The sequence below is a fragment of the Anopheles arabiensis genome, chromosome X, assembly GCF_016920715.1.
Source record: "Anopheles arabiensis isolate DONGOLA chromosome X, AaraD3, whole genome shotgun sequence".
NCBI lineage: Eukaryota > Metazoa > Arthropoda > Insecta > Diptera > Culicidae > Anopheles > Anopheles arabiensis.
This window is the reverse complement of record NC_053519.1, coordinates 24828594-24851668: the sequence shown is the minus strand read 5'-3', so window position 1 is coordinate 24851668 and position 23075 is coordinate 24828594. Positions and strand designations below refer to the sequence as shown.

General features: G+C 38.1%; 1 protein-coding gene across 5 annotated transcripts in view; it reads right to left on the bottom strand.

The window, feature by feature from the left end:
- Window positions 1–23075, bottom strand: part of LOC120906456 (homeobox protein B-H1-like) — a 111439-nt gene that overhangs the window by 29010 nt on the left and 59354 nt on the right. For all 5 annotated transcript variants that reach the window (XM_040318160.1, XM_040318157.1, XM_040318161.1 and 2 more), the window contains one exon: window positions 15480–15711. In XM_040318160.1, coding sequence (XP_040174094.1) covers window positions 15480–15711 — 232 coding nt within the window. The remainder of the gene's footprint in view (window positions 1–15479; window positions 15712–23075) is intronic.

Genomic DNA, 23075 nt, shown 5'->3' with positions numbered 1-23075 from the left:
ATGGTAACAAATTCACCCTTTTTACAGACCATAAACCATTGCAGTACATAAAAAACTGTAACAAAAATTTAAAGATTCTTAATTGGAGAATTGAACTAGAGAATTATGACTACACCATCATGTACAAGGAAGGAAAGACAAATGTCGTGGCAGATGCCTTGAGCAGAAAAATAGAATGTAACAAAAACGAAACTAATCGACTTTTTTTCTATTACAGATACGGAAGACAGCCAAAGTGAAGAGAACAATAATCCTCTTCTCGATGAAAACCATAACCCATCGCATGAAGAAAACAATAACCCTTCTTCTTTTTTAGCACACAACAACACAAACTGTTCAGAGAATATGATAATACAATCATCTTCATTACAAACGATTCATTCAGCGGAAGATTCGTCGGATTTCTACATTCATTCAAGTCTGAGACCAGTGAACTACTACAAAAACCAAATCATTTTTAAAATTGACCATTCTAGTTCGATCAGTGTAGAGTCCCCTTTCGGAAACATCAAAAGAACGATAGTCATTCATCCAGAATTCACAATACAGGATATAACGGGCTACTTACTGAAATATCATAACGGAAAACAAACTGGAATACTCGCACCTGAAATGTTGATACAAACTATTCAAGAAGCATTTAAAAGAAATTTAAAAGTTAAAGGACATTTTGTAATGTGCTTCTTTCTAGTAGAAGACGTCATAGAAACAAACAGGCAAAATCTATTAATATCAACAGTACACAATCGTGCTCACAGAGGAATCACTGAGGTAGAAGCTAAATTAAAAAGATCTTACTTTTTCTCAAAAATGCAGCAACGCATAAAACAATTCACAAATAGTTGCGAAGTGTGTAATACACATAAATACGAGCGAAAGCCTTACAACATTAAAATAAGCCCAAGGCCCATAACAGAAAAGCCGCTAGATAGAGTGCATATAGATATTTTCATAATAAACCACGAAAGCTTTCTCTCTGTAATAGACGCTTTTTCAAAACACCTGCAAATGTATTCACTTAAACATAAAAACCTAATAGATGTACAAAAGGCTATGACAAAATATTTTAGCACCTTCGGTTCACCACGTCAAATTATAACGGACCATGAGACAACTTTCCGCTCACTTCAATTTAAAAATTTTCTAACCCAGTTAGGTACTTCTTTAGAATACGCATCTTCATCGGAGTCCAACGGCCAGATAGAAAGAACCCATTCAACAATAATAGAATTGTACAATACCAATAAGCACAAATTTCCACGTGCAGGAACAAAACAGCTAGTAAAAATCGCCGTAACTCTGTACAACGAAACGATACATTCCGCAACTAAATTTACACCTAATGAAATAATATTCAACCAAAATAGTGAACTAAACCCAGAACAGATCAGAAGCAATGCGCAGAAAATGTTTGAGGAAGTCAAAAACAACCTCCTTAGGTCACATAATAGAGTAATTAAATCTAATTCAATAAAAGAAAATCCGCCTAAGATTGATGAGAATCAGGACGTGTTTGTACTACCAAATATAAGAACCAATACCCAACCGAGAGCTCATAAAACTACAGCACATCAAATAACTGATAAAACATTCAAAAATAGAGACATAAAACGAAACAAAAGCAAGATAAAAAGATTCAAGAAAAATACCTAATTTATAAATTTTACTGTGTATCTTTACAGATGATTTTAGTTCTGATTTCAACAATCATGTTTTTAACGGCAAATGCAACCACAAGCAAGCTAGAAATACGCAACTTAGGAAATTATTCTTTACTTTTAATTAAAAGAAAAGAATGTAAAATCGTAACTGGAGTTATTAAAGTAGTTCATCCCATTAATCTGACAGTAATAGCAGAAAGCATAACGAAATTCAACAATATCGTTAAAAGCTTTGGTAAAAAATTACCATTGACCAAGATAGCCACTCGCCGAGTCGAAACATTAATGTACAATTTTTATGAAATCAAGCCACTAGAGCGAAATTAGAAAAAACGTTGGGACACCTTGGGAGCAGCATGGAAATGGCTAGCAGGTTCACCAGACGCAGGCGATCTTCGGCTCATCAATACATCAATGAATGAACTCATTTCTGCTAACAATGTACAAGTCCAAATCAACGACATGCTAAACGTACGGATTCAAAAGCTGGTGGATACCATAGAAGAAATAACGAAACAATCCATACTGAACAATATCATAATGAAAGAGTACGAAACGATATTGTTTCTTCTAAATGTAGAAAGCCTCAACTCTATAATTCTAGAAATCCAGGATGCCATACTAAAGGCAAAAGCAAACATACCATACAACAAACTTCTATCATTCAGGGAAAAATTATTGATTGAATCGATAATTCAAAAACAAGGAATATCAACTTCCTTTCCAGAAGAAGCGCTTGCCTACGACACTACGAAAATAGCAACAAAAAAGATATTCTTCTGTACATCATTGAAGTACCACAATTAGAAACCGGTGTTTCCGATATAATCACCATACATCCGCTTGGTACTAGAATAATGAATATCCCTACAAGAATCATAAAGACAGCAGAAAAGTTATACACCACATCAAAACCAAACGATTTTGTCCAGTACCAAGAGTACCTTCAAGAGATTTATGACGAATGTTCAGTCTCCATTATACAAGGGAAAGTCAGTCACTGCCACATTACAAATGACAACAACACACTTATCGATCTAATTGCCCAAAATAAGGTGTTGATCAACAATGCATATAAGCTCTTACTCCGTTCTGATTGTGGACCGCATGACCGCTACATATCTGGTAACAGTCTGTTGACGTTTAATAATTTTAGCGTAACCCTTAACAATCGGACATTCGTTTCTAAATCAATATTATCCACCGAAGAAGATATACAAGGAGCTTTTCTAAACCTGGAAGTTAACAGAAGCCTCTCAACCTGCAGACCCTGAAGGAAGAAAACATGATACACAGAAAAATGATAGATCATTTGAAATTGTCACAGTATGAGCATAAAAACTGGATATTTAGCATTATTGAAGGTCTTTCGATTACTACAACAAGCTTGATTATACTAATAGCCTACATGTGCCTATGCCAGAAGAAGATAGTACGAAAGCATCGTTGCAGAAAACATAAGAATAGCCAAGGCCGAGGACGTCCTTCTTCAACCCCCGGAGAAGTCACACAGTCCATCGCTTAATGCACCAGACGACAGCGGTCTGACAAGTGACAAGCGACCGTGGGACCTGACGACAGCGGTCTCCAGTGACAATCGACCGTGGGACCAGACGACAGCGGTCTCCAGTTGCAAGTCAGCGCAACGCGGCTCCCGCAGGCCACCTGGGCTTGAAGCGTGTTTACCGGTAGTTGTAATTTGGAGTTAGAATAAACAGGTTCTCTCTACTTCAACTCATTATTATAGATTATCAAAAACATAAACAACGTCGGCTATCGCAGTTCGACAGTGCATGATTGCACCTATTCATACTTTTAATTAAAGATTGATAAACATTGTATCAGATAGACTGCAATGAAAAGCGGAACATGTTCAATCAGAATCTGGCATAATGTTATGAAACATATAATGAAATGGAACTACTAGTCCAACATATATTTAAGAAAGTAACATGCAATGCTTGCGTCAAGTGTAGATTAACTTCATTGAATGTATTTATATAATACAGGATGGAATTTCGGGGTCAAATTTGGAACGTAACCCTATTTTGGTAATTTTAAAAGATAAGTACAGAAAATGATTTTAACATTGTTATTATTTTATTTTAATACACTTGCTTTCTTTTAATATCAGAACCACATTCTAATTAAAGAAATCAATTCTTACTCCACTGACAAACAAGTAATTAAAAATAAAACAAAATAATTTGTAATAGTTTGTTGTATTAATTTAATAATGTACTAATGTTTAACAAGTGATTGAAAATAAAACAAAATAATTTTTAACAGTTTTTTGTAATACTTTAATAATGGTTTGCATCTGTAAGAGGATGCTTGGAAATAAACAAATGTTGCTACATGGGTAACAAAAAGCACGCAATGAACAAATTACGCACACACTCTCAAAAAGTGCTTTAGAAGAACTGCTATGAAGCCCTTCTGAAACGGCTTATGAAGCCATAAATTCTACTCGAAATTCATCCAAATTCGAGCACACTTGTCGATTGGGATGCTTGGTTTCAGGAACGGTATGGACTCATGATCGATTGCAGGACCGGTATAGGTTAATGATTGATTCGAGGTATAGGTTCGGTATCAAGTCCAGGACTGATTTTAAGTCATGATTATGAGTCCCACCTGTTGAAAGATGATGATGATAAGTCTCACCTCTTACCCTGATATAGCATTGAGAGGAGCAATTGTATCGTATCGATGAATAACACACCTATAAGTTTAGTAATAAAGCAAACAATCAAATAATACGGCAAGCAAGTATTACTAAAACATAGGCTTTGGATCAAACACCCTATAATGTTTTGCCACCGGGGAAGGGCAGGGGGGCTCTAAGAGGCTACCTAAAGATTTACACAATATTTTATATGCAGACTTACCTTCCACGGGACTCTCCGCGGCCTCTCCACTTACTGCTAAATCCGCCACATATATCGGTTCTGGAACTGGAGTTGATACAGGGTTCACCTAGCCAATCGGGCGTCGTCAAAACGTTTTCGGTCGCCGGAAATATTATTTCGGATGACGTAAACCCTCATTTGGACACTGTCATTTCTATTCGGGCCTTGAGAAGTTTAAATCGGACAAAGTACAGAATGAAAGCGTCCTACTCTTGAAGGTGTCAAATTGGTAGCTCTGGTGTGTTTGATTCATTAAGTTGTTTAATTTTACGTAGTTTAATGTTATTTAACTTAGTATGAATTATTTTAAAATGTTAACCTAATTAAATTACCAAACATATAATATTATTAAAAAAATATAAAACCAAATTGCATTTTACAGGCTTCAATGAATTGAAAATTGAAAAAAGGGATTTGAATCATTTTTAATTGTGACTAAACATAAAAATAGTGAATTTTCTTACACATCAGTAGTAGAAAGTAGAAAATAAGAAAATATAGAGTAGGCCGCATTCATTCTGCACTATGCCCGATTCATACTTCAAGGCCTGAATAAAAATGACAGTACCCAATTGAGGGTTTACGTCGCCCGAAAAACTATTTACGGCGACCGAAAACGCTTTGACGACGCCCGATTGGCTAGGTAAACCCTTTAATGCACCCTTACTGATCCTGGCAACGATTATGAACCCAAAGCAGTCCTGGAACTAATGATGAGCTCATACCGGTTCTTAAAAAGCTCCCGATTTAATTCCATTACTGAAACTGTAACTGGGCTTGTAAATTTCCTAGTAAATATCCTAAATTGAACACGTTCAATTATGTTCATCCCTAACCGAGCTTCAGACATCCCGCCAATGCACAGTGGGCAACGGCCATACAAACGCCGGGATGAAAATCAATTCCTAATGCTATTGCAGGTTTTCTTCATTCAATACAATTGCTCTTATTTTATAGGGCGGTACTATACTAAAGTCGTAAAGACAGCGAAAAAAAAATTATAAAATCGCTCACAATATTGCATTATTGCCTTAGTCAACAGCATCATTAGCAATAGTAAAGAATTAAAACAAAGGCGGAATAAGTTTCTTACTAAACACTTTTTCTTTATAAAGCGCTAAAAATGCCGAGTTTTTCACGGTTGGTTTTGAAAAGAGCTGATTCACGGCCAAGCTACACGTACCGGACGACATCGGACGATGCCATAAAACGTAGGACCGCAGACAAGAGATTCGCGACGGGCCGGGCCGTGTCGGATCACAGCGGGCCGAATTTGTATGAGATTTGACAGTTGGCGTTAACGGATTTATGGCATCGTCCGATGTCGTCCGGTACATGTAGCTTGACCGTGAAGAAGCAAGGAGAAACGCGCTGCGGTGAGAGTTCGCATTCTGTTTTACACGCGCGCTTCACTAACACCAATACAAATACCGTGCTTTGGCGAGCCGTCTGTGAATGTGTGTGTCTTCTTTCAGCGAGCTCAACAACTTGGAACTGCTCGTCACATCGTGTTGTCTCGCTTACACTACAGCATCGAACCATCGCTCCGTATGTCCCCCCCTCCTACGCGTACAAAACCACCAGTACAGCGCGACGCTTTGTCGGAGATGGTTGTGCGCGTTTGGTTCTAAGTCCCGCGCGCAGTGTTTGTGCGTTGATGCGCCTTTCGTTATAAGTCTCGTGCGCCGGTGTGTTTTGGTGAAGTGTGCAGTGTATAAACAGTGTGCACAGACGCACATGCAGTGCGTGGATCGACAGGTAAGAATTTGCTGAACAGAGGCAACGCAGATTGTCGACAAGTTTCCTGCAGCCTGGCTCGACCCGGTATGACGTCATTCGTGAGTATGAAGGATTCTAAATGTGTACTTTAGTGTGTACTTTATGTTTCAATAAAGTGTTTAATGTAATAAAAAATGACAGTGTTTGTGTTTAGTTTTAGAATAAGTGCATGAAAGAAAACGAAAAACGAAAGAAACAACTATCTTTACATGTGTTGGTAGCATGGCTCGAAAGAACACAAACACATTGAGAACTGCAGAGCGCACCGTGCGTTATGGGTGGGGAGGGGGAGGGCTCGCGCGAGGGTGTAACTCTTTCGTCGAAGGGGCACTGTATTTCGACAGCGTCACTCAAATCACTCAAAAAATACACTCATTTTGCCGGAAGGGGACAGCGTCACTCAAATCACTCAAAAAATACACTCATTTTGCCGGACGGGTCAACCCGTCCCGTCGATTTGTTTCTTTCGTTTTTCGTTTTCTTTCATGCATAGACACGATCGCAAATACGCACTTATTCTAACAACAAAAACAAACACGGTCATTTTTTTATTTCATTAAACAAATTATTGAAACTTAAAGTACACTTTCACAACACATTTAGAATCCTTTATACTCACGAATGACGTCATAGTGTAAAGTACCGGGTCGAGCCAGGCTGCGGGAAACTTGTCGACAATCTGCGATGCCTCTGTTCAGCAAATTCTTACCTGTCGATCCACGCACTGCATGTGCGTCTGTGCACACTGTTTATACACTGCACACTTCACCAAAACACACCGGCGCACGAGACTTTGAACGAAATGCGCATCAACGCACAAACACTGCGCGCGGGACTTAGAACCAAACGCGCACAACCATCTCCGACAAAGCGTCGCGCTGTACTGGTGGTTTTGTACGCGTAGGAGGGGGGGACATACGGAGCGATGGTTCGATGCTGTAGTGTAAGCGAGACAACACGATGTGACGAGCAGTTCCAAGTTGTTGAGCTCGCTGAAAGAAGACACACACATTCACAGACGGCTCGTTAAAGCACGGTATTTGTATTGGTGTTAGTGAAGCGCGCGTGTAAAACAGAATACGAACTCTCATCGCAGCGCGTTTCTCCGTGCTTCTTCAAGCTTCCTCATACCCCGCGGCCTGAATCACTCAAAATTTGGGGTCTCATTGTTTGCGTGGAAATCACTCAAAAAATACACTCATTTTGCCGGACGGGTTGTCTGCGGTCTTACGTTTTATGGCATCGTCCGATGTCGTCCGGTACGTGTAGCTTGGCCGTTACATCCCTTAAAATATTTCCAAGCAGCAATTATATTACAGTTTAGTCATCCAGACGACCGACCAGTGTACATTTTTTGAATAAAAAATATTTTAAATTGCGATAAAAAAAATTAATTGCTTTAAGATGAATCGATTTCTACGAGATTTAATCTTTAAATAACAAGTAAATTAAAAGTTCAATATTTTTCATTGTTGCATTATGATTTATGAAAAATAGTCTGAAAGAAGGAAGTTCATAAACATCCCAAAAGCTTTCAATTGGAGTAACATTTCCTATGATTAGAAAATATAAAATATTAAAAATATTTATAAATAAATTGTATACATGAAATATAATTATTACCTATTCAATCTATTATACCGGCCATTTTGAATAAACATTACTTTAGGTGCGAGGGCTCTTTTTTAAAGTAAGGTTAATGAAGTTAATAAATATTTGTATGTATTTCATTATCCTGCTTTATCAATAGCCGGGAAAATAAATAAATAATCATTTTTTATAAGTAACCCTTTCTTATGTATAATATTTTTATTAATTATAATACTTGAAGTTGTTACAACTCTGATTGCTGTTAAAAATGATGACCTAATAGTAATCCCAAGTGCCACAAATCCACTAAACGACCACTAAACGGCTTCTAAACGACTCAAGCTCTCTACCTATACGGAATATAGAAAGACTTCGTTTAGCAGACGGCAAACGACTCATGCATTCTAAAAATAGCTAAAAAGCTGGTGGCGCTATTTGTTGGTGGGATACCCCAACCAGTTGAGCTTCATCGCTTGGAGGAGAGCTTTCTGATTTCCTCTGTACTGTTGTATGGTTTCGCATTGAAGTTATGCATCGCTACAACTAGAACGGCGATACGATTGTTTAAATACTCAACTCCAATAAGAACCATTTGTGCAGAAGCAAGTGAGATTTTAGTATTGGTCGTTGGTGTTGATACCCACGTATCTGATCACACGACCATTAATTTAGATTTATGCTCAGAAAGTAAGAAGGCTATATAGGTCGTGATAAGATGAAACTTGCCGAAACACATTGCAAGAAAAGAATAGCAATAGAGTCTGTTCCCGAGTTACGCGGTTTCTGCGTTCCCAACGAATCCGCGTAACTCGAATATCCGCGTAAGTCGAATTTCACATTTTTTGACTAGAATTCTTTTTATTACTCCGAGTTTTTGATTAAATATAGTACTTTTATACACTTTATCATTTATTTGTGATGATTCCTGCAGAAAATTCTAATATTTCTGGCTTTTAAGCGGTTTCAATTTGTTAGCAAAAATGCAATTTATACCGATCTTGAAGCAAATTGTATTGATTTGACAGTTAATCTGTCAAATTTAGACAACCGCGTATCTCCGAATCCGCGTAAGTCGAGAACCGTGTAACTCGGGAACAGACTGCATAATGATGAGTTGTAATACGCCATCTATTGATCAAACCAATGATACTGTGGAGCTTTCATTTTTTTTCTATGGATATTCAATTTTCCAGTCGTTTAAGCTTAATCTGTGGCGCTTGGGAATACTGTAATTTATTTTTACTCATGAAGTTTCAATGAGTTTTATCTTTATTAGCGATTGCCGTTCTTTTTTATGATTGTTCAAAAATTGTTGCTTTTCTAATTATCATGTAAAAATAAGCAATAATAAGACATGATAATTTATTAATTTGCTCATCCACGGCGGTTAAAACAGGCCTTCAAAAATGCTGCTTGGGTTTGTGATAAACAGGCGTTACGCGTAACGCTAGTGTAACGTAGAAGGCTGAGCCTTACTTTTACCGCTCCTACAACCACACATGTCAAACACATGTCCCTCGCGCTTTCCAGAAAAAGTTTAAAAAAATTCGGGGTCGCAGATGGTTGCAGCTAATTTCAACGACAAAACGTAGAAAAAACATAAATTTTTCCTATTGTAAACTATGTAAACCTTAGTTTTATATACATCTCAGAATCATACGTCAACCATTAAGGACCTTGATTCTGCTGTCACACTGACAATTGTCGAAACGCAACGAAGAAGAACAATAAAGATGGAGACAGATCGAGTTGAACATTCGAGCAAGAAACAACTTCAGCCTTCCGTTATTACCTTCAGTAATTTTATCACCTTTTACACTATGATATACGACTCACGAGTGAAATCCGAATCATAAAAAAATCACTCTCCAAAATGAAAATATAAAAAAAAACGGTACTGATGTTTGGTTTTCGATAATTTATGAGCTTTAAAAACTCGTTTTTGCATAATATTCAGAAATAAAATAAATGTATGACAGAAAACCTTTCCAACGAAACATTGATGGTCATAATCTGACCATAATTCACTAAAATATGATGATTTATGTTCGGTCGAAAAATAGCTAAAATTTGGACCAAAATTCAAAAAGTTTGTATTTGGATGGGCTATATCTCAGAAAGTTTAAGATAAAAACGTCAGATATTTTGGTTTCAACTGACTTTAAGTATCTATTTTAAGAAAATGTTTATGGTGTTAACTAGCGATAAAGTTGGTCTATCGATTTTTATACAGGCGTTTGCCCAATGTGCAATGGCGTCGCGCTGTAAAGCATGAAGCCAAATTCGATGATATTAGATGATATACGATGGTAGATTCATACAAAACCAATCTGTTTCACGGCAAATATTTTCACTCCATGTGTGGGCGCGTTTTCAACACATTTCAACAACATTTCAACGAATGTCACCGCACCATACAAGATGTGCACGATAAATTTGACACTTACGGTCTGTCTCATAATAAGCGATTGTCTTGACATATCGACACAAGCGTCAATTGAAAGCTAATGTTGTGTACTAACAATTGATTTTTTTTTTCAATTTCATGAATGTTGTATTTTGTGTTTAATAATTCGGTTCAAGTTTTATTCACGTTAAGTTTGTTTTCAAGATAGAGCGGGAGTGCGTAAAAAGCGAAGCTTAACCCGAAGGCGCGCCCGAAATTGACAGACGTCAAAAGGCGGTTGGCCAGGTAGCGCAATAATTCCCAACAGCAGGTTGGACCATACATAACATTTCCTCCCTTCTTAAAGAGGAACTACGGCGAGTACCTCAGAGATGGGCGGCGTGCCCTGTCGCTGCGACGTAGTACTGGTGGAGTGTTTCTAGCAATTGGTTCGGGGCTGCTAATCGGTGTTGCGTACTCTGTACTGGATGACTCGGTTCCATCGGAGGACATGTCTGGGGAATTTTCTCCGCTGGATCGTAGTTGTGTCGGTTGGGTGTTGCCGTAGTAGTGCCTGTGTTGATTTTCTCTACCTGCTCGGGTTGTCTCCGGTTCGTTCGTTACTTTGGTGAACTGATTGTTGCTCAGGAAAGATCTGATCTGGTCTACATGTCGCTTCAGATGTTTTCCTTGATATAAAACATCGTAATGTAGGTCTCCTAAGCGAGCATGCATCGTTGCCGGTATCCACTTATCCATTTGCGAGTTACCAGATAAGCAATAGATTTGTTGTCCCGGCAAGAAAGAGCGATAATTTGCTTTGAATTCCATATGTTGCTTTTCAGTGAGTCTAGCGTGTGTGTTTTGCGGTCAAACTAGATCTAAGCGTGTTCTGATGTTTCGATCCAGGAACAGATTTGCGTTGCGATATTGTTGTAAGAAGAGATTGAGGTTTGCCTGTAGGTTATGGCTTGATGTTCCCATCGCTTTCAATGCACGCTTCACTGTCTGGACGTAGCGTTCAGCTTGTCCATTCGTCGCCGGGTGGTACGGTGCGGATAGTTTATGGAATTTTACACCACTTCTTTGAAGGAACGATTTAAACTCGGCGGATGTAAATTGGGTTCCATTATCCGACACTACTGTTACTGGCGCACCATACGTAGCAAACAGTTCATCTAGCAGATCAATGGTGGCGGCAGATGTTGTGGAGTGTGTTATTTTTACTTCGACCCACTTGCTGTACGCGTCAACCACCAGCAATAACATCGCTCCTGATACGGGTCCAGCGTAGTCGATGTGTATTCTCTCCCAAGGGTTGGATGGGTACTCCCAATGGTGACTACTGAACTTCGGTGGTGCTTTCGCTTGTTGTGCGCATTGTACACACGATTTGGCGGTTCGCTCGATTTCCATATCTATCCCTGGCCAGTAGACATAGGAACGTGCCATCGATTTCATTTTTACGATACCAATATGCCCAGTATGTAGGTCGTTCAGGATCGCTGGGCGGAGGATTGTTGGGATAACCACCCGGTGTTCAAATAGTAGGCAGCCAGCTACCAATGTATACTTTGCTTCTGGTGCTTTGTATCCAGCGTGTGCAAGACTTCGGCCCATTTCGAGCTCCTGTAAGATTTTCCCGAGGTTACGATCTTTGCGTGTCTCGTGCGCGATGTGTTCTGCTCGTACTGGTAGCTGTTGGATCTGGTGCAAGACAAAGCTCTCAAACTCGTCTTGGGCATTTCCTCCCTCATGAAGAGAAAGGCAATTCACATCAGATAGCGTAGATGTACTTGGGATACGGGAACAATAGTCGGCATTGGTATTTTGATTTGTTGGTCTGTATTCAATTGTAAAATTGAAGTGTGACAAATAGTCGGCATAATTCGCCATCCGACTGATGCATAGGGTTGGTAATGATTTTCCGGATGAAAAATTTGAGTCAGCGGTTTGTGGTCTGTGATCAGTATGAACTTGCGTGCGTACAAGTAGTGAAAGAATTTCTTAATGGCCCACACGATTGCCAAAGCTTCTTTATCAATGACCGGATAGCGTTGCTCGGTTGATGACAAACTGCAGCTAGCGTAGGCGATTGGACGTTCTGTTCCGTTACTCAGACGGTGAGAAAGAACTGCACCTAAGCCGGTTTTGCTCGCATCTGTAGCTAGAATTAGCGGTAAGGTTGGGTCGTATTGCATGAGGACCTGTGGTGATATTAATGTTTCTTTCACGTCTTGGTATGATTCGTCTGCTTCTGGTGACCATTCAAAATTGCTTGTTTGTAACATGTCACGCAGCACTTTCGTTCTCGCAGAGAGATTCGGAATGAATGCCGAATAATAGGTTGCTTTGCCTAAAAAAGTTGCAACTCTTCTGGTGTTGATGGTCTTGGTGCATCTCGTATGGCTTCAACATGTTTTGAGGACTTAAGCAAACCTTCTTGGTCGATGCAGTGTCCCAAACACTCAAGGGATCGTACCGCAAACACGCATTTTGATCGATTTAGTTTTAGACCACTCTGTTCCAATCGACTTAATGTGGACTTAATCGAGGGCTACTAGCAGTGCTTCGAAATCGGCAGCGAAAACAATAATGTCATCATAGAAACTCACTACGTTGGTTAAGCCGTGTAGTACTGTTTCTATTCGGCGCTGCCAAATAGCAGGGATATTTGCCGCGCCATACACAGCTCGTGTCGGACGTATGAGTCCATGCGTGGTGGTATTCAGGGTGAGGAATTTACGAAACTCTTCATCGATTGTCAAGTGCGTGTACGCATCGGTTATGTCTAAGTGGCAGAAAAGTGTGGCTCCCTTCATACGGTTGAAAATGGTTTCCACTCTGGGTATAGGATGTTCGTCAATAATCATTCTTGGGTTTACTGTGGGCTTATAGTTGCCAGTAATTCGGATATTACCATTTTTCTTAGCCACAACGTGGGTCGGCGAAGCCCACTCGGAAAATTCCACCTTTTCGTAAAACCCTGATTTGAGTTTTTTTTCGATTTCTGCTGCGTACTTATCGCGTAACGCCAATGGCACATCTCGGGCTTTAGCAAAAATTGACGTTGCATCAGGTTTGAGATGCAGTGATGCTGGTGGTCCGGTCAATTTACCTGGAACGTCGCTAAACACGGAACGGAAACTGTCGAGCAACGAATTCAACTGGGTTTCGTGTTCTATCGTGAGCTTCGAGCTAGTAACAGCGTTGAAATGTGTGTTTGGAGCTATCATTTTGCCAAGGTCTATCTGATCAACGAATTGGGCGATCCACTCACGACCGAAGAGGGCGTCTGTTTGTCCCGCTACTATGTACAGGTTTAACCGATGGGTTACCGTGCCAACAGACACGTTTACGGGCAATCGGCCCAGACAATGGATGCGGTGACCGGTGTAGCTGGTAAACTGCCTATCTGTAGGAAGAAAAGAATAGTTTGTTTTTAGTGACCGTAACGTGGTCTCCCCCATAATCCCACACGGTGCTGCCGTGTCGAGTTCCATGCTGGTGCGTTTTCCATCAATTTTTATATCGATCATCAATTTGGCGGCGGGAGCTGAGTTGCGTATCGTATTAATGGATTGTACGGGATCGATGTTGAAATCCGCAACCTGATCAATGTTCGATCGTTCGCGTGGTGTGTTTCCTGCTCGGCAAACCTGCGAAATGTGACCTTTTTTGTTACATGTATGGCATAGGGCGTTGCAAAAGCGGCAAAGGCTTCTTGGATGCGGCCCACCACAACCGTTGCAGGGCGTAGCTGCAGTGTTATTGCTTTGTTCGTGTGTCCATCTGGAATGTGAAGCGAACGTTTTGGTAGGAGGTTCTGCTCGACGGAATGGTTGTTGCTTTTTAGTCTGAGGGTTTTCATAACCCAACTTATTGGAAGCTTCTGCTGACGCCGACAGTGTCGCCGTGGAGATATCACGAACTGTATTCCGTGTGGCTTCGAGCGTTAATGCGATATCAAAAGCTTCTTTAAACGTGCTGGGGTTTTTTGCGATGATTTCGTCACAAATGTCGCGTGCTTCCACGCCGTGGAGCATTTGTTCAATCAACATTCTGTCGAGAAAATCGTCATACTCACAGTAGGCAGCCCCTTGTTTGAGTCGTAGAACAAATTGTGAAATCATTTCGCCCCTTTGTTGCAAAATGTTACGGAATTTGACACTCTCAACAAACTTGTTCTTCTTCTGGTCGAAGTGGTTCTCGAGTGTTTTTCGAAGCTCTTCGTAGGGAATTTCCTCTGGCCGCTTTGGGGTGACGAGAAATTTAAGAGCATTGTTTAATTCTGTTCCCATGTGCACGCGCGCATAGTCCGCGTATTTATCGGTGGGGATATTGCTCAGTTTTAGCGCCCACTCCAGTCTGTTAAAATAGTCTTCGACTGTTGATTCATCCGACGCATGAAAAGCCGGGTGCGAGAATGTTGGCACTTTTGGTTGGGGAGCAGCGTCGTCTCTATTCACCTGCGCGTTGGGTGTACCTATTGCCGATTTTATCGCTTGGGCGATCATTGTCGAAAGCTGTGTCATAGATACGTGATCAAGCTGAGCCATTGTGTTTTCAATCCGTTTCACTTTGCGAGGAATCCCACTTCTGACACCAAAATGTTGTATTTTGTGTTTAATAATTCGGTTCAAGTTTTATTCACGTTAAGTTTGTTTTCAAGATAGAGCGGGAGTGCGTAAAAAGCGAAGCTTAACCCGAAGGCGCGCCCGAAATTGACAGACGTCAAAAGGCGGTTGGCCAGGTAGCGCAATAATTCCCAACAGCAGGTTGGACCATACATAACAATGAAAAACTTTTATTTTTTGTTTAACCGGCAAAAAAACCGACTTGTTTTCTAATAACGGATCACGTGCATCATGGTGATACGCGCCGGAAAGCAGCAAATAATTCAATTTTTTTTTCATTTTTTCAATCATGTTTCATTTCAAACATGTGTACGTCCCACGATAGAGAAATAAACGAAAATTTACAACAAAAAATCGATTTAGCAATAACATAGTCTAATGGAGGAGGAGTGGTGATCACCATTTGTAGCATAATTTTTGAGTGGGGATTCTTATGTGGGTCAGAAATGAACAATTTCAGCTTTTCGTTTTTTATTAATTACACCTTACAGTGGTTGTTCAATGTTAAACTCACCTTCGATTTTGATACCAAGTTTTAACTTGAGTATCGCTTAGCCCAAGCTTATTGGCTAACTCCATTCTATCTTGCACGCTTAAATACTTTTGTCTTTCGAAACTTTTTTCAAGGGTTTGCAATTGATGATCAGTAAAAGCGGTGCGAGCTTTTCGTTGCTTTTTACTCAGCCCTGAGGAACTGCTAAGTCCAAGTCCGTTTTTGATGCTGTTGCCATCTTCATCTTTTCCACCTTAAATGAAGAAATAAAGGGGATAAAAAAACAGAAAAATTTAATAAAAAAATGACAAACATCTTTTGAGCAGTAATTGGAATCTCAGTTCTCTATTATTAGCACTGGCGTATAATTGAATTAATTTACATTCAATTCATATTGCTACCATATTTTGTTTAGGAAGAATACTACTCCTAATTTTTGACCTATCGATACCACGAAATATTTTAGACCAGCGGTTTTAAACCGGTTAAGAATTCCACCCAATTGGGGGGAATTTGCACTCAGGAGTCTGTAAGTCATAATTTTTCTTAGTTTTGTAGGAATCATAATATTTTTTAAGATATTTTAAAAGATTTTCAAAAAATGTAATTTTACATTACATAGACGGAAAACACCGTATAATCAAACTGATCGTTTTTTGAGAAAAAATAATAAAATATTATAAATTACAGAGCCGTTATAAACACTTTAAAAAACATGACATTTTTTCTCTCCGCTAAAGCTTCCAAAAATGGTAGAACGATTGTTGTATTTAATTTTTTTTTCAATGATAATATTTACTACTTAATTTAATTTCATATTTCGGAACACACACTGGGGCCCTTCACGATTCTAGTCAGTTTTTTGTAAGGAGTTTGACAGTTGGAGGCTGAAATCATGTAAACACTCCATACAAAACCACACAAAAAACTAGCCTGCAATTTTCAGTCTAGATTATTCTAGCCTCAAAGCTAGAACTAGATTCGAGTACCTGCTGGCAAAAATGGCAAAACAAGGTGGTGTTTACATGTATCCCAAGGTGCATTAAACAGATCTGTTGATGGAATCCAGAATCAAAGTGTATGTAGTCCAGGTGGTCTCATAGCATGTTTTTTATAACCAAATTTGAATATCACTGTTTTGACAGGATGGGTGAAAATTTGTGTTCAAATAAGCTTTTTGAAGGCTTGACGAATTCACTCTTAAAATCTTCATTCAGAAGCAGAAACGATAAAAATACGGGATACGGGAGGTGGACCATTCAAAACATGTTCTCAAAAGCCCCACTAACCTCGAATTGAAACCCCAAGAGAGCATATTGTTGAAAAGAAAGTCTCTATTGACGCAATCCAAAGCATATAAGGGAGATGAGCTTACCACACTTTCGTTTCTTGTGCAAATCTACCATCCTATTCTTAACGGAAAAAGCAGCCTGAAAAAATGTATCATGGTTCATATTTGTATAGATTTAAAACGAACTGCTTTTTCATCAAAAAAATATTTTTTTTTCTTGCTACCACCCACTAGAGCTACGCTGTTCTCTTAAAATATTAGAACCGATGTTTTCAACATGGTATGGTTGCTGACACATTCTCTTACTATTCCTTTTCCACAATCTCTGACGCATATATAAAATCAAATCATAAAAACAAATCATAAAATCAATTATATATATACTATACTAACTGCTATACTACTATACTACTATACTACTACAATACTACTATACTAATATACTAACTCATCTATAGATATTTTTATATTCTCATATATATATATATATATATATATATATATATATATATATATATATATATATATATATATATATATATATATATATATGTATATAGGAACATGTATATATATATATATATATATATATAGTAATAGATAGTGTGTTTATATGTTTACATATAAAACGTTCAATCACACCTCACCATCATTTAACCTTATTCAACTGACGTGTTGCACTGTAAGTTTGATGATAAACGCAGGCTCCTCAATAAAGTCATTATTACTCCGATCGTTAAAGATAAAGGACACAAACACCCACGTCTTGTAATTGGCGCAGCCGGTAGTCGTTGATTAGAAAAAAAAAACAGTGCTAGTGAGCCGTAATACGCTTACGTAGTTTGTCCGGATTTGTAGCTACTACAAGATAGGGTTACGTATTCATCTCCGTGCAATTTTAAAAGAGCGGACGATTTGTGGCAACGCCGTTTTCTGTTCATCGACAGGACCATCCTCTTCTCCCTTTTTCATCACCAAACGTCGGATTGAGGTTAGGATCCTCACGTGTTCTTCAACACCAACACACAGGTAAGCAAACTTTTGGTTTTTAATTTCTCTTGTTTGTCTGAGTGACAGAGATAGAAAAACTTTTGCTACTGTGTTTCGGATAGTCACTATAAAATAGAACTATTCGATTTCTTAAATTTGAAAAATTAAAAACGTGTTCTTAGAGAGACGTTTATAACCGAAGCATTTTATGTGGAGCAATTCAACCATTGAGGCTTTATGTTCGGATACAGATTCAATATCGAACGATTCCGGCAGCCTCTCATACGTGCCCACCAACGTTGATATTCCTCTCGAACGCTTATCTTTAACCGATAACATGGAACAAATACAGGCGCAACTTGAGCAGCTTACGCATCTCGTACAGACTCTCGCTGTCTCTCACGAGCAACAGTCTCAAAAAATACTCACACTTGAGAGTAATACTCAGCAGGCTAGTAGTAGTGTAGCGAGTAGCGTAGCGCAGGGCACTAACCTTAGCGTTTATTTGGATGCCTTTTATAAAATCCCAGACCCGATAAAGGCAGTCCCTGTGTACGATGGAAACAAAAAACAGCTTTTTGCATGGCTTAAAACAGCAGAGAACGCACTGAACATTTTTAAGGGAAACGTGCATTATGCCGTTTACCAAATGTATGAGGATGCTATAAGCAACAAAATACAGGGGCGTGCAAAAGATGCATTGTGCTTAGAAGGTCACCCTACCGATTTTCAAGATATCAAAGAGATTTTGACAAAAACTTTCAGCGATAGATATGATCTATCAACGCACATGTGCCAATTATGGCATAATAAAATGAACAATAGTACCAATTTAAAAGGCTATTACATGCAGACAAAGGAATTAATACAAAAAATTAAGCAAATAGCAAGGCAAAACGAAAAATATAATGAGAGCTGGTCAGCTATAAACCACTTCATTGACGAAACAAGCCTAGCTGCATTTATTGCAGGGTTACAGGAACCATATTTTGGTTATGTACAAGCAGCACGACCTGAGGATTTGGAAGGAGCATATGCGTTTTTATGCAAGCTGAAATCCAACGAGTCCACAGCACAAAATTCAAATGTTAGAAAAGTGACCGAAACAAAGCATTACACTTCACACAATGAAGGTTTGCAGAAGCGATTTGATGGCAACGCAAATAGATCAAGGATGACAAATCAAACTTCGACATCGAGTTTCATGAACCGTAACACGAGAAACGTGCACTCTTCTAATAGGGATTCTCCAGTTCCAATGGAAACTGAGTCTAGTAGAACAAGATTAACCTTGAATCAAAAAAAAATTGAATACAACCGAAACATTCAATTCAAATTGCCCATGAAATTTTTAAAATGAGGAGGATGATATTTTGGTAAATTTTTGGGAAGCTGTAGAAACAACTTTACCGATTTAGATTTTCTTCCATACATAACAAGGACACATCCTAAAACTTCTCAACGGTTTAAATTACTTTTGGATAGTGGTGCAAATAAGAATATTTTGAAACCGGGAATAATTCAGTCATTACAACGTGTTAATACCGTGATAAAAAATGCATCAGGTTGCCATAATGTTTCACAAAAAGGGTCAATAAATTTGCTTGGACCAGAATTGCCAAATCAAATGTACTATGAATATGATTTCCATAATTTTTTTGATGGAATTATTGGATCGCAATATTTAGCTAGATGCAATTCTATAATTAACTATAGCAACGAAACAGTTACTATCGCTGGTAAAATTATTCCATTTGTTAAATATTTTCCAACCAACAAATTTTTCCATCACATAGTTACAATCGACACTTTAGAAAATGGTGATTGGTTTGTTCCATGTCATCAATTACTCTGTAATAATCTTATAATAGAACCTGGGCTCTACAAATCAGAAAATAATAAGTCCATCGTAAATATTTTATGCCAATCCCATATTGCACCAACAATTACAAACAGTTTTCATCTAAATGTACATAATTTTGAAACAATTAACCCCATTCCATTAAAGGTCAATGAGCCACTCAATAAAAAAGCAGTAGAAATTTTGATAAGGTCGGACCATTTGACACCTTATGAAAAAGATATTCTTTTTGATGTAATATTGAATAACCAACAAGTACTCCTTAAGAGTAATGAAAAACTTTCTTCAACAACCGTAGTTAAACATAAAATTATAACTAAAGACGATGAGCCAACGTACAGCAAAACTTATAGATTTCCAAATCATTTTAAAAAAGACGTAGAAGAGCAAATCTTGGAAATGCTCGAGGATGGAGTAATTATTCCCTCGAATAGTCCATATCCATTTGGGTAGTTCCCAAAAAACCGGATGCTTCACAAAAAAGGAAAATAAGAGTCGTAATAGATTTTCGCAAACTGAATGAAAAAACTATTAATGAAAAATACCCTATTCCCCAGATAGAGGAAATCTTGGACAGTTTGGGAAAATCTACATACTTCTCGACATTAGATCTGAAATCTGGCTTCCACCAGATAGAAATGGACCCTGCACATCGCGAAAAAACGGCCTTCTCGACATCTCAGGGACACTTCGAGTTCACGAGGATGCCGTTCGGGTTAAAAAATGCCCCAGCGACGTTTCAACGTGCAATGAACCATGTACTAAGAGGATACATAGGATCGATTTGTTTTGTCTACTTAGACGATATTATTATAATTGGGAATAATTTAACATCACATTTAGAAAACCTGGATAAAGTGTTGAAAAGATTAGCAGCTTGTAATTTAAAAATTCAAGTGAACAAATGTGAATTTCTGAAAAGAGAAACAGAGTTCCTAGGTCATTTAATAACTCAAGATGGAATAAGACCTAATCCCGATAAAATTAAAAAAATCCTCGATTGGAGTCTACCTATGAATGAAAAGGAAATCAAACAATTCCTAGGGCTTACTGGTTATTACCGTAAGTTTGTGAAAGATTATGCTAGATTAACAAGACCCCTTTCAAAATGTTTAAAGCAAGGTGCTAAAGTAGCGTATGACGAGGAAGATTATAAAAAGGCATTTGAAGAGCTAAAACATATTATTGCTTCTGATCAAGTCCTTGCTTATCCGGACTTTGAACTGCCCTTCATTCTCACTACAGACGCAAGCAACTTTGCATTGGGAGCGGTTTTGTCTCAAGTTCAAGATAATTGCGAACGGCCTATAGCATTTTCTAGTAGAACACTGAATAGTACAGAATCCAACTATCCAGCAACAGAGAAAGAGGCCCTAGCTATAATTTGGGCTGTTAAAAAGTTTAAGCCCTACCTTTACGGGAAAAAGTTTACGTTAATCACGGACCATAAACCTCTTACGTTTATAAAAACATCTTTCAAAAATTCGAAAATACTGAATTGGCGTTTAGAGCTGGAAAAATTCGACTATGAAGTTAAATACAAAGAAGGAAAAACTAATGTGGTAGCGGATGCGTTGAGCAGGAGGACTGACCCTTACAAATCTATACGAGATATTAATGCTTCCTCCATTTCAGACTCGCCAAGAAGTGGAACAAACCGAAGTAGCGAAACTATTCATTCTGGGGATATATCCGGCGATTACTTTGTTCACTACTCAACAAGACCTGTAAATTTGTATCGCAATCAGCTTATATTCAAATTAGGAGACACTAATGCGATTGTTAAAGAAACACCATTTGTAAATTTTCAAAGAACTGTTATCACTCAGAACAATTTCGATTCAAGTAATGTCAGTTGGTTTTTAAGCATGTACCACAACGGAAAGCAGACCGCTATTTTTGCTGCAGAAAATCTTATGCAAACGATTCAGGAAACATTTAGCAGCCATAATTTCACAAAAGGTCATTTTGTAGTTACACCAAATATGGTAGAAGATGTAACAAGCATTGAGAGACAAAATTTTCTCGTTACATCGGAGCATGACAGAGCCCATAGAGGTATATGTGAAGTAGAATATCAGTTACGGCGATCATATTTCTTTCCCTGCATGCTAAAAATGATTAGAAGTTATGTTAACAGCTGTGAAATTTGTAGTAGTCATAAGTACGAACGCATGCCTTACAATATAAAAATTTCACCTAGATCGATTACCCATAAACCATTAGATCGCGTTCATATGGATATTTATATCATTAATAAGTGTAGTTTCTTATCAATCATTGATTCATTTACAAAACATCTACAAATGATGTACCTTAAAAACAAGAACATAGTACAAGTTCAAAAGAAGTTAGCTACTTATTTTTCAATCATAGGATTGCCTAAAGAAATCATAACAGACCATGAGACCACGTTTATGTCTGTCCAACTAAAAAGTTTTTTGTCGTCGTTAGGAGTCTTGTTACAATATGCATCTTGTTCAGAATCGAATGGGCAAATTGAAAAAACACACTGCACAATAACAGAAATCATTAATACAAATAAGTATAAGTATGAAGGAGCAGATACAAGATCTTTAACAAAGATTGCTGTTACCCTTTACAACAATAGCGTGCATACGGCAACGAAATTTACACCCAACGAATTGTTGTTTAACAATTCTAATAGTGTGCATCCACCAGAAATATCTGGAAAAGCACAAATATTTTTTGCTGCGGCATATAAGAATATGACAAAAGCTTCCAAGCGCCAAACCAATAATAATGATTCAAAATGTGCCCCTCCAACATTGGAGGAAAGGGAAGCAGTGTTCATCATGCCTAATATAAGAACAAAGATGCAACCAAGAGTAACAAAACTCATTGTAAGAAACGTACTGGACAAAACATTTGAAAATGCTAGAGGAGTTAAAAGACATAAGCAAAAAATCAAGTTAAGGTATCAAGTTAGTAAGGTTGAAGAAGTACAATTAGCGAATTCTTTTGAACAATATTTGAATATTGATAAACATACCATGAACGTAATTTAAAGGTACTTAGTCACTTGAAACAAATAAAACGCGAATGAAATTCTGTAGTAAGGCTGCGTAAGGTTAGGTAATACTAAGTTGAATTTATTATAACGTTTTTATACTGTCCTATTATCTTTGTACTGCTATCCTAATCGGACGAGGACGCCCGAGCTTTACCCCCCGGAGAAGTAATAGATAGTGTGTTTATTATTATATGTTTACATATAAAACGTTCAATCACACCTCAGCATCATATAACCTTATTCAACTGACGTGTTGCACTGTCAGTTTGATGATAAACGCAGGTCCCTCAATAAAGTCATTATTATTCCGATCGTTAAAGAGAAAGGACACAAACACAAACACCCACGACTTGTAATGATATATATATATATATATATATATATATATATATATATATATATATATATATATATATATATATATATGTATATATATATATA